Source organism: Daldinia caldariorum, assembly GCF_022478825.1.
Source record: "Daldinia caldariorum strain CBS 122874 unplaced genomic scaffold F4812scaffold_2, whole genome shotgun sequence".
Taxonomy (NCBI): domain Eukaryota; kingdom Fungi; phylum Ascomycota; class Sordariomycetes; order Xylariales; family Hypoxylaceae; genus Daldinia; species Daldinia caldariorum.
In genome coordinates this window covers 35,404-46,716 of record NW_025953038.1, presented here as the reverse complement: position 1 = coordinate 46,716, position 11,313 = coordinate 35,404, and the positions used below count along the sequence as shown (strand labels likewise).

The following is an 11,313-nucleotide window of genomic DNA, read 5'->3' as shown; positions in this document are numbered from 1 at the left end:
GGATCCGCAAAGGTTTAGTTCGGGCCTAGAACAACGGTATTATCAAAGCTTCGACTGGGCGTTGAGTTATAGCTAGCCCCGCATGCATCTCGGAAAAGAGCAGGGAAAATTTTTCTTTCCCCTTTTAAAAAGTGCAGAACCTTGCCCATTTTCGCCAAAGTCTTTCGTCCAACTAAGATGTTTGGATCTTGTAACTAACTAGTATCTTTGCGAGTTCTCTTTGAAAGCTACTAAAATAGGTACTTTAAAAAGCACTACAATATAGACTTTTGTTAAAGTACTGATTAATGTGGTATGTGGTATGTGCCTACCTACCTACTTACCTTAGGTAGGTACCTAAGGTAATATTTATTTGTTGCGCTGGCCAAATAGGCATGTGGCATAACCCTATATCTGAACTAAACTAATGCAAGGTACAAGCAAGCAGCAGACTGTGTACGGATAGGCTATGTACTATGTAGCTTAAGCGATCGGCATTGACATAAAAGGTCGTCTTAACTTTTAATAAGAATTGTTAGTATCTGACCGATTTATATTATAAGAGGTATAAAGTGACATATCAATTTATATGGTAAGTTTGTACCCTAATAAACCATTCTGTTAAACTTAGATGCACTACGGGATTTCTGCCATGGAAGTGAGGTATGCTGCGGGTTCGCGGATTGTGTCCATATTAGTTAAAAAGGCTTGCATAATAGTTCTTAAGTGAGCAAAAGTGACGATCAGCGGATAATATCGCGACTGTCATTATTCGTAGCACGTCTGACAAGAGTTGAAGCTTGATTCCACCAATACCGATAGCTTAGGAAGCCCCAGAGACTTTTCACGAGATTGAGCACGACAGGTCTTTGCATTACATACCACAAGGCAAGATGCTCCCCTGCTCTCTTAGGCCCAGATATCCGACTATGAGAAGATGCTTATAAATGGACGAACTCACCAAATTAATTTGATGGGCCGTGGATGAACAAGAGAATTGCGCGACTAATCAGAGCTTATAACTAGTAACACTGACTAAGTGTATCGTATGAATATAGGCTGCTGTACGAATCTTAATACCAATTTCGACAACAGATAACCTTGAATTTTACATACACTACTTCAACCATACTATAAGATAGATAGCGGTTAGCTTGGCATATCGAGAGATCTTCTCATTGGTGATGAATAGCTTGGAACAAGCTCTACCAACTGATTATGACCTGAGTAGGTACAATACTTACCTACTTTAGGTACCTAGGTAGGCATCGTAGCACCGCCTACTAGGTATGTGGTGGGAAAGGCGGAAGGGACAAAGCAAGACCATTACACAACACACCACATACATAGTAGTGATGGGGTACCCCGCCTCGACCTGCTCCTTTATCAATGAGCAATCTAGTTAAGACGTAGCGGGAGGGTATCGACCGTTGGCGGGACGAAACATGCAAGGATATGCTAACTGCAAGCCGGAAAGATGGGCTATAATCAACCTGTGGCTTGACTGAGATAGAGTACATCGACGGTACTTAAGTAGCCCGAGGTTTATATGAAGATATGTATTTTTTGGCCATGTACTAGTAAAAGAGGTGCTCGGCAAAGCTCGAGGGTTGAACTACCTAGAGATGATCTACCTATACCTATGTTGATGGTAAGGTATTATGGTAGTTTGTCTTGTGTTTGCGTTGCACAGCCAACCGAAAAAAAAGCTAAGTTGATTTAAGGTCTACGACTGAGTTACAGTTACATAAAAGCGTACCTAGTTAACTACCTAGGTAGTAAAATTTACAGTATGGTGCTTACCTTGGTACTATATGTACAATAACATGTAGATACTGTATGTAAGCGTAGGCGTACATTATCTCATGTGTCATAGTTTTGGGCGTCGGTCAAAAGGCGGAGAGGGCGGTCACCAAGTTCTGCTTTTCACCCATTATCCCCGATAGCATCACTAAAGGTACCTAACTAACTACTAGCGTTCGATCCTGTCTTCCTGTCCAACCGTACACCAGTGTTGGATCGGTCTACGAAGAAATAGGAAAATTCAAATATGCTGGCGCTGCATCTGATCCTTTTTGCCCATCTCACCGCGTCACGCTGCGCTTAGCAAAAACAACGCGACTTTTCATTCCAGTCAAGCGCGCCTCTCTTCGGCAGTTGAATAGCTGGTAATAGATCCGCCAGCCGATATCACCCTGGGGTCATTGCCTACTCGCTCCTCGACGAAACATATGTGAGATAGCTTACCGAGTCCGGACATCACATAGTCGTCGGCGTATACGCAGCGCGAAGAAATTCGATCTGAGACCAAGAGACTCCGAAGAATCGCGTCTTTCTCTATTTCCCCGATATTTTCCTTGTCTTTGTCTCATTAAACTAGACTGGCTAGCCAATTCTTTCGTATGGTAAAAAGGATTATTTGTTATTACTAGGCACACTGTTAAGCAATCATATTCTGCGCGTAGTTATAGCATTGCTGCGTAAAACTTTGCTGCTAGTAAGAAATATGACTGGGAACTTCCAAGGTTGTCTCACTGCGACAGCCGTGTACAAATTTTTTTTTCTCCTGAGTCAAATACCTGCCTCGATAATATCCTGGCCCGAATCACGGACCATAATCACAGTATTAATAATACGTTAGTACCTTGGCCCTTCCCTAAAAATGCTTGCTCTTTCGTGTATCTATTCATTCTTACTCTATGGCGATGATTGTAGACACACTGTGCTCTTATGGTTTTCGTTCCATAGATCCCCACTAAGTTTGCGCTTTGAAGCCTAATTCGACGGCGCGAGAGGGTTGCAATCCGATGGAGGTTGAATTATATCCTTATCTTAGCCCAACTAGGCAATTACCTTGTATGCGTTTACGGCGTGGCCACCAGGAATCGAAGCCGGCCCCGTCAGCACCCAGAAAAGGAAAAGTTCGTATACGTATGAAGCCATGGGTATACATAACACACAGCTAGTAGGTATGTGCAGCACAATCTACAAAGTATCATAATCGCATCAAGGCGCTGTAGTTATGACAACTCTCGAGTTTGCGTAGCCCTCTAGTGAATGTACTCCGAGATGCGTAGATAGAATTAGCTAGGTATCTCGTATCGACAATTGTTGGGCTTTCACATGATGTTTGCACGTAGACTACAAGTGCAAACCCTACCTTGCCCAACCTCCTTTATGCTTAACGATTGTTGCGGCTGCGTAGGCGCGTGTCTCCTATTATCTATTCTGCTTAGGTTCGTTTCGAGCGTACAAGGTAGGTAGGGACATGTCTAGGTAGGGACTCAGCCTTTGAAGCGGTGGAGAAGACTGAGGTAGGGGCTGGCTGGTAAAGAATTGTTCCATTGTGGATCACTACGCCTAGGTACGTATTGCGCGATACCTAATGCACTTACACTAGATGTAAAATTGTTAGAATACCTCATAGTACAAAGTACACGGCCGCCGCCAGAGAGACCCTCATCTCTCTTGGCTACAAGTCCACTGCCCCCGAGCGGACCAGTAGCTTGCTGGAAGCGCTCCCCGGACCCCTGCTGTTAAGCTAAACCCATAAGCAGCCTGGGCCGTCGAGGTGTCATCCCAGTTGGTCGGGCTCTTAAGCAAGCTAAGATTACAAGGATTAGAAAAAAAGGAAAGCTCATGATTCCACGGAAGACTGCAAGACGTCAAAGAGTTTAAGACGGCGGGGGCGGTAGGGCCGGCCTCAGTTGACAGTGGACCCCGTCTGCCCGTCCATAACATCCAGGTTCGAAGGGGGAAAATATGGGCTAAGGTAAAGCCACCCGCTCAATCCCGTTTTTCCCATGCTCACCAGCCAACTAGTGCACCCTGCTGCAGTCTTCCCAGCTCAAGCCAAAATAGAAGAAAGGAAAAAAAGGTCTTTTCCCTATCCTCTACGCATAACAGATTTTCTCCTTTTCATTCCTACCCACCCTCGCACAATACAACCGTGACGCCTAGGAACTGCCAATAAGCAAGCTGATCCTGTCCGACCCGAGATCCTGGGGAATAATAACGGTCGACTTGGACTCGCACGATATATCACTGCAACGCCTTGCTCGTCTAGACTCATTGGCTTATGTCGTACGCTACTCGCACATTCATCAATTTTGTCAAGGTGCAGAGAGGACGACCTTTTGGAAGGCCAGGGGATTGTGTGTCAGTATCGGCGTGATACTGTCTAGTTGATTGGCGAAGCGGTATACGTTCTCGAGACAGCACAGCAGCCTGACTACGACCCCACGAATATTCAACTACCCCAAGCTACACCCAAGCTACAGTGCCCAGAACACGTGGACCAGTGTGACTACCCGAACGTCGATAGGGCAAAGCAAAGCGTCCACTGGCACACGTATATACTTCTAAGCCATTGGGTATTCTTTTTTTTTATCCAGAAATATCCATCACGCGGTTTAGATACTAGCATAAACTTGAGTCGTCTTGCTGCCAGGTTTTTATCTTTTGATAAGACGCCAAGGTGGTTTATTAGGACCGAAAGAAGAGACGAAGCTTTTCCCCCCCCTCTCTTCCCTTTCCGTTCGCCGAACGACAATCTATTCCCCGTTGTAGCGCTGCCAAGAATACTGGATGCTGTATTTACCCTGACATATCGTCACCCCCACCAAGCAACGCTGCCAACTTACATATATCGACGACGATACCGCGATTACGTAAAGCTTCTCACCTCAATCATTCCAACAAACTGGGCTCCTAGTCAGACAGTTTTGTGGTCGGTGCGGCCGTGCTGATTTTCACAAGATGTCTCCTAAATTGCGACCTTTACATCTGCCCTTGTTAGTGGAGGAGAGGCGAAGAAAGGAAGAGGAGGAAGCGGCCCAGCGCGAGATAGAGGTGGATGTGCCGTATAACTTTTACACCACCGACTCTTTCTCATCCGAAGCGACGTCGCCAGCGACACCTACCTTTTCAGCACGCGGTCATCTGCGCTATTCGAGCTCCATGTCGTCCTTCGATCTTGCAACGGCAGCAAGCTCCGAGAGCCCTTCGTCGCCAGCGCAAACGCAAACGGCACAGAACTCGAGCAAACGCGTATTACCGGACGTGAAAGAAGAACCCGTAGAATGCGAAGACTCTGATTCTGACTATGATGACTATGATGATGATGACGATGCGTCTGAGTTGTATCATTGTTTATGTACGTTTTACTCCCTTCAAGTCCCCATTACCTTCGATTCTAACAAATTCATTCATAGGCGACGAACCCTGCATTCACAGGGATGCCGATCTGGTACAGAGCACGTCAAATTTCTATACTCAGAGCCGAGTAGGCGACTATGATCTAGGATTCTTTAGCGACGGCGACTTCAGCTTCAGTTTGCGCTCATCCAGGAAGCGCAGAGACAACTCCGAGTCAACACTCGCAGGATTCTCACAGCGGTTAGGTTCCAGGTTCCCATCTTTCACCAGGTGGAAATCGACGAAGCCGTCTAGCATCATTAGCTCCCCTGTATCTGACTATGGATTCGAACGGCGACCAGTCTTCTCTCGGGCAACTTCGAGCCGATCCTCTTCAGTTTCAACACCTAGTCGACAACGTCCCGACCGCTCAAACGAACCCGTCGTTCCGCCTACGCCTGCCCTGTCCCGTTTCGGGAGCAGCGACAGCTTTATGCCCTTCGATGAGACCATGGATTCCAAGAAAACCAATGACGTCCTTTCGGCTATCGAACATGAGCGTAAGCAGGCGGTAACACCACTTTTACCGCCTATGATGGCTTCTGCTTCGACTGAACAAATTCTGATGCAGCCCTCTCCGTTAGAATCCCCGAGCGTCGCCTCCCCAGCCTCCCCGGTAGGGGATGATGTTTACTCGTCTGGTTTACTATCCCCGCCGCTAAGCACGAGACCCTCACGCTCCTCTCTCCGCCTTGTACCAGGCGCGGTGGAGCTTCCCCAGCTTCCCCAGCTCCCTGCGCCCGACGCCTGGTCAGACCGTTTAGGTCATGCGAACTACACTATTGTCCCCAAACCATACAAACCTGAAACCGTCGACTTGGAGGCTTTACGAAGATTTCGGGCGGATTGGGAGACAGCGCGAGTAAACTATACCAAGCACCTCGCACGAACGGGCGAGCATTACGGTCAAACATCTAAAACCTACGAACTCACAGAAGCCAAATGGGCCGAGACCCAACGTACCTGGCGCAACCTGCATGATGAGATAGCCGAAGCGATTGTTGCCACTGGCGAGGCGATAATTTGTGAGAAGTTCGATGAGGGTGTTTTGACCACCGTTCCGAGAATCTACGCCGAGGGCAAGTTCCCGGAGCGCGGCGACGAGGATATCGTTGGCCCAATGGTGCGAGAGGCGACGATGATGTCCCTTGAAGGCGCGGATCGTAAAAGTTTCTGGCGCAATCTAGCCGGTAAAGTCGGCTTGAAGAAATAAAACTTCGCTATATTTATGTGGTCGCCGGCCCCCGAGTGACCTCCGTTACGACCACTTACTTAATGATGACTACGACTCTGATGTCACTTACGCTCATTTCCAGTTTTTTCTATCTTATGTTTTGCAGCATAGAGAGATACCATTTGTTCGTTTACTTGGATACCACTTAGAGGACGACCGCGACGAAAGTATCAGCCCGCTCTGCCGGCATTCGCACTGCATCGCGAGGGTGTTGATGTGTCGAATTCGAAAAGTTTAATTTTTATTTATTTTTTTCTCCGAAAAACGAAAACCCCCTTAGATCATAATCTTCATCAGGCCGCCTCGGCCCGAGACCGAACGCAGCCCCCCCTGCATATATTTCTCTCCCCGGACCATTTGTCTAATGTGTTTAGTCCTGGCATTGCGGAATATCGGCGACCTACGTTATGCATCTGCACATACGTGGCTAGGATCGACAGACAATACCGTCTCTCAGGACATCACACAGATTTGTTCATTTCCTTCTTGTACCCCTTATTCATGTATACAGAATTCATACACCCCAGCCTCTGAAGGGCGGATACTGTACCGGTTGCGTGTTAGAAAAAAAGCTGCAGTTTTCAAATCGCGTCGCATTGGAACATGGAGAACGGGGCTTGTTAACCTGTTTACCCGCAAATCTTTACATTACCGCTTGGGGCGTTGGAGGGAAAGGAAAAGACAAAAAAAAGAAGACCGTAAAGGACCGCCTCCTGCAATGGCTCTGTGTGCATTAATGTATCTGCTGTACATCGCTTGTCTAACCGTTGGAGATCGAAAGAATAGGAGGAGAACGATGATACCACGGAACACAACTACTTTGCTCGGTATGTGGATGAGGAGACAATATTGGTTTGCTGGATCAATCAGCAGTAATAGCTGCAGCCTCCATCTAGCGGGTCTTGACACTGCTTGGAAGCGGCAAGGAGATGTGTTAAAAATGAGAACCATGTACATGAATAACCTTACCATGTAGTTAGATCGAGATAGCCTCTAACCTGGATGAAATATCCCTGCTGACAGTATTGTATATTCACCATTGTCGTTCTTTGCTACTACTAGTAAATGTTGTAAGTTCATTTTACTACCTTAGATACCAGGTAGGTATCCATGAATCTTGCGTGTTGTGGCTTCTGCGAAGAATGAGGGGGGAGGGGACTTGGGTTAGACAGCATATATCGGATAGCTCAATGAGAAAACGTTTGTGGTAGGGTGGTATTTGAGGCGTCAAGAAGCGTTCACTGCCCCCGCGGACCATACCTATCACTCCAATCGCAACTGATATAATCCAGCCATCATAAATTCTATTAGAAGATCGGCGACGAATAATAGGTACATAGACCACTCCAGAATACGCCGTAAGTCTACGCCCAGCCTCGTATACAATTACTCATGTCCCCGTGTTCCAGTAAGATATGAGCATGCCGGACAGAATGAAATATCCAATGAAATATTCTTTAACGGATTAGTCTACGCAGTTCTAGAGGATATACCTGAAGCCCACAGGTGTAGTGATTGGATCCCGAGGCTGCGCCCGGAGCTCGCCCGCCTCGAACGTGTCGCGCTCGGCCAGTTTTCGATTCTGCCTTTGCAACACAAATCTTACGATAATAGCCAAGACGGCAACAAGGAGCGCATCAGCTGCTGTAGCGCCCCCACCAGCGAGGTATCGAGGCCCGTTGACAGCTGGATACCTTTGATTGATACGCCGTCTGCGGTCAGCAACGCTCTTATTACATACGTTGTCCATATTCTCAGTGCTCTGCTTAGAGACCAAGCTGTGTATATCACGGGGCTATGTACAGGACTCGGTGTGCTTGGTTACGTACATGTAGGTACCATATATGTTGGCCGAGTTGCCAACCATGTTGGTGAATGATATGCAGGCGCTGCGCTTGACCAGCGGGCGTGGAAAACTGTTAGCCACCCAAGCAAGGATGATCTATAGTTTTGTTATTTTTTGAATTAGCCATGCCCACAAGTTTGGTTCGAACCGACCCCTGATGTACGTCTTGAAGTGTATACTGAATGAAACAAGGGGAGTCACCTGATAAGCAGGAACGGCACCCATTGGCAAAAGGAATAAGGCAAAGAAACGGACCGCATTGTTGAGAGTAGCTACTACGATAATGTTACCTGCCGCAGAAATCAAAATTAAGCATATAATATGAATGCTGCGGTCTGCGAAGCGTCCGGATGTATACGTCACCACCAAGGAGACCAAGAAGCATACTGCCCAAACGGGCGCAGTTAGGAGCAGAGTTTCGATGTTCCCGTACCCCAAAGTCTGGAGGATAGTCGGAAAGAAGTACTAGAGATACGTGATGAGCTTGAGTATATTAATAACTCGAGGGAAGAAAAACTCGCCTGAAACGTCTGCGACAATAAAGAGCAATGTTGCAGCAACGTGAAAAGATAAAGGCGCGGGTCACGCAGTGCCAACATCACTCCTTCTTTGATAGATGAGGCGTCGGCCACATCCACCTCCCCTGCGTCCTTGGCGAGTCGCCACTGCGCGTACGCGCGTTCTTCAAGAGATAACCATTTTGTAGTAGCTGGGTAATCTGGCAAAATGAAGGCTGAACAGATGGCGAAAAAGATTGTTATGCTGCCCTCGATTATGAAAAGCCATCGCCTTTCCCCGTTAGCTTCATAAGCCTATCCCAACCTCCAGGTCCCTTTTTCGTTCATATTGCTAATATGTCTACTTACCATCCGGCGATGCCGTGGGCGCCGCTTAAATTTCCCAGAACCCCAGCTCCTAAGAGACCACCGAATGCATTCGCCACAGAGTGACCACAGTAGAACCACGCGATCCTGAGGGCAAGTTCGCGACGAGTATACCAACTTGACATCAGGAATATCGCACCAGGGAAGAATGGCGCTTCCGCTACAGATATGTTAGCGCTTCGGTCTAAGCGTCAACGTGAAGTTTCACGAGTCATTAGTATGATGCAAGGCAAGGGATATTATAATAGATCAAGCAAAACTAGAAGGTTATCTTTGTCGCTGTCCAAAAGTATGATACGTACCAAATCCAAGAAAAAATCGACATATGACTAAAGAGGCAAACGTGCGAGTTGCTGCCTGAGCTGTAGATATAACTCCCCATATCGTCATAGCCACAGCAAGATAAACCGAGGGCGTCACTCGAGTTATTAAGAGATTTGATGGAAGCTGCATGAGAATGTACCCTACGAATAGAATGCTCGTTGCGAGGTTGAAGTCCGTTCCCGTCATGCCAAGATCGTCTTCCAGCGTTCCAAGACGCGCTTGCGAGAGGTTGCTGTTCCACGTTATTAGATATGTCTCAAAATGTATCTGGAGCAGGGTCTACTCATGGCTTACCTTCGATCCAGGAAGTTAAGCATATACATCAACATGAGCATCGGAAGTAGATGAAGATCGACTTTCCGAGTGAGCCTCGTGGCTATGTTACGATGCCAATCTGGGCTCGCCGCTGAGAACTGTCTAAACAAGGCAACCTGATTTTCATCAAGGCCGCGGTGCCTTGGCGCCTCTGTTACCATCCTCCCTTGAGATTCAACTTCCTCGCTGAACTTTTCCATAGCACTCTTAATAGGTAGTTATGATTTCCTTCTGGGTTACGACCAAACTCCCCAAACGCCTCCTGGTAAGCTCGTTCCGTAGAATGAACTAGATTTATACTGCCCTACCGAATTGTATATCAGTAAGAACCACGTAATACCTTCCTAACCCGACATTGAATAGATTCAAGCTACCACTCCTCGGCAATGCAATTTGCCGCCTGTATGTCACCCGGGTCAAGCCATGACGGGACTCATAGGATGTGGGGAGAGCGGGGGAGGTGGAGGGAGCCCTTGATCAGATGTAACTATACCAATATTACAGAAAACTATACACTACTTGATTCGACGAATAGATATGTTATCTTGTTATAAGTAGGTACCTATCGATATGGCTTAAGAAATCTCCGGTTGCTGACCCTAAAAATGGCACAACACTAATGCGAGAATTAAGGTCTTGTAACCTCAAGGGGAGTGGGCACCAGTTGAATGTGTTTATCCCCCTACTTTAAATATCAAGATTATACCTACGGGAATAAAAAAAAAATCACGAGGTATGTGATAAAATCCTAGGAAGGTGCTCAACAATTTCGTCCGCATCTCTCCGCGCACCTATAGATTGATTGAGGCACCTTCGATATTTGAGGTTGGTTGGTAGAGTCGCTGTGTACCTAGGTAGTTAGACTTTTTCTACGAAGTCATATCACAACGGCGCACCTATTGATATAGAACAAGTACTTGACTTTGAGTTAGATATTTCTAGTGCTATGATGTTTGCTTCTAATATCCCGATATACCACGTAAAGACGGTCCTCATAGGTTCACCAATGGCCTTAATCTACCTAGGTAGGTAGCTGCTCTTGTTGTTCTTGGGAAAAGATAGCTGAGGTACTTATAATTTGCTTACAACGTGATTCAGTATAGGGACTTCGCATGCACCGCATATTACGCTGACTCGGCTGAAGTCATTCAAAAGCCATACAGAGCGTTGCTGAGTTAGATTTCATTGTGTTAATTTAGGTATCCTCTACCTACCTCCTAACCTAACATGGACCTCGTTGCTCGATACCTCTAGGTGTCAAAGAGATAACGTGATGTATGCCGTACCATCCTAGTGTCCCATGCCCCTGACACGGTAGGTAACCTTGAAAGGTTAACAAGGTGCAAGGCATAGAGCTACCATAGATTTACCTACCCAGGTACCTAATTAAGCAAAATACTGACCAAGTATTTATCGACATATTTATGGCGGATCAGGGTACCTCATATGCGTCTATAGCTACCTACCTAGGTAGGTACCTAACCTGATTGGAGTCTCGCGGAACTGCGAGGTAGTTGTCTCATCTTCCATAGTTT

General features: G+C 46.8%; 3 protein-coding genes across 3 annotated transcripts; 2 read left to right on the top strand and 1 right to left on the bottom strand.

Annotated features, from left to right (window-relative positions):
* Window positions 1-4,737: 4,737 nt before the first annotated feature.
* Window positions 4,738-6,388, top strand: F4812DRAFT_455106 (uncharacterized protein; the record flags this gene model as incomplete). The annotated part of the gene is made up of 2 exons (XM_047936768.1): window positions 4,738-5,134; window positions 5,193-6,388. 2 exons carry the CDS (start codon window positions 4,738-4,740, stop codon window positions 6,386-6,388), a joined length of 1,593 nt encoding a protein of 530 aa, XP_047793312.1.
* On the top strand, window positions 6,285-7,451 carry F4812DRAFT_162031 (uncharacterized protein). The gene has a single exon (XM_047929835.1). It carries the CDS (start codon window positions 6,774-6,776, stop codon window positions 7,383-7,385), a length of 612 nt encoding a protein of 203 aa, XP_047793311.1. The 5' UTR covers window positions 6,285-6,773; the 3' UTR covers window positions 7,386-7,451.
* Window positions 7,452-7,564: 113 nt separating this feature from the next.
* On the bottom strand, window positions 7,565-10,399 carry F4812DRAFT_412258 (MFS general substrate transporter). The gene is made up of 7 exons (XM_047932701.1): window positions 9,758-10,399; window positions 9,442-9,695; window positions 9,122-9,299; window positions 8,777-9,044; window positions 8,457-8,720; window positions 8,239-8,351; window positions 7,565-8,103 (listed from the first exon to the last, which is right to left on the bottom strand). The coding sequence occupies exons 1-7, from the start codon at window positions 9,976-9,978 to the stop codon at window positions 7,890-7,892; spliced, it is 1,512 nt and encodes a 503-aa protein (XP_047793310.1). The 5' UTR covers window positions 9,979-10,399; the 3' UTR covers window positions 7,565-7,889.
* Window positions 10,400-11,313: the final 914 nt, after the last annotated feature.

Excerpts from the sequence above, each read along its gene's own strand:
- F4812DRAFT_412258 (XM_047932701.1), bottom strand. The coding sequence starts at position 9,978 with ATGGAAAAGTTCAGCGAGGAAGTTGAATCTCAAGGGAGGATGGTAACA. Across the intron at positions 9,300-9,441 it reads TCGATTTTTTCTTGGATTTG|CGGAAGCGCCATTCTTCCCT; the intron begins GTACGTATCATA and ends ACATATCTGTAG. Across the intron at positions 8,721-8,776 it reads TATTGTCGCAGACGTTTCAG|TACTTCTTTCCGACTATCCT; the intron begins GCGAGTTTTTCT and ends ACGTATCTCTAG.
- F4812DRAFT_162031 (XM_047929835.1), top strand. The coding sequence starts at position 6,774 with ATGTGTTTAGTCCTGGCATTGCGGAATATCGGCGACCTACGTTATGCA.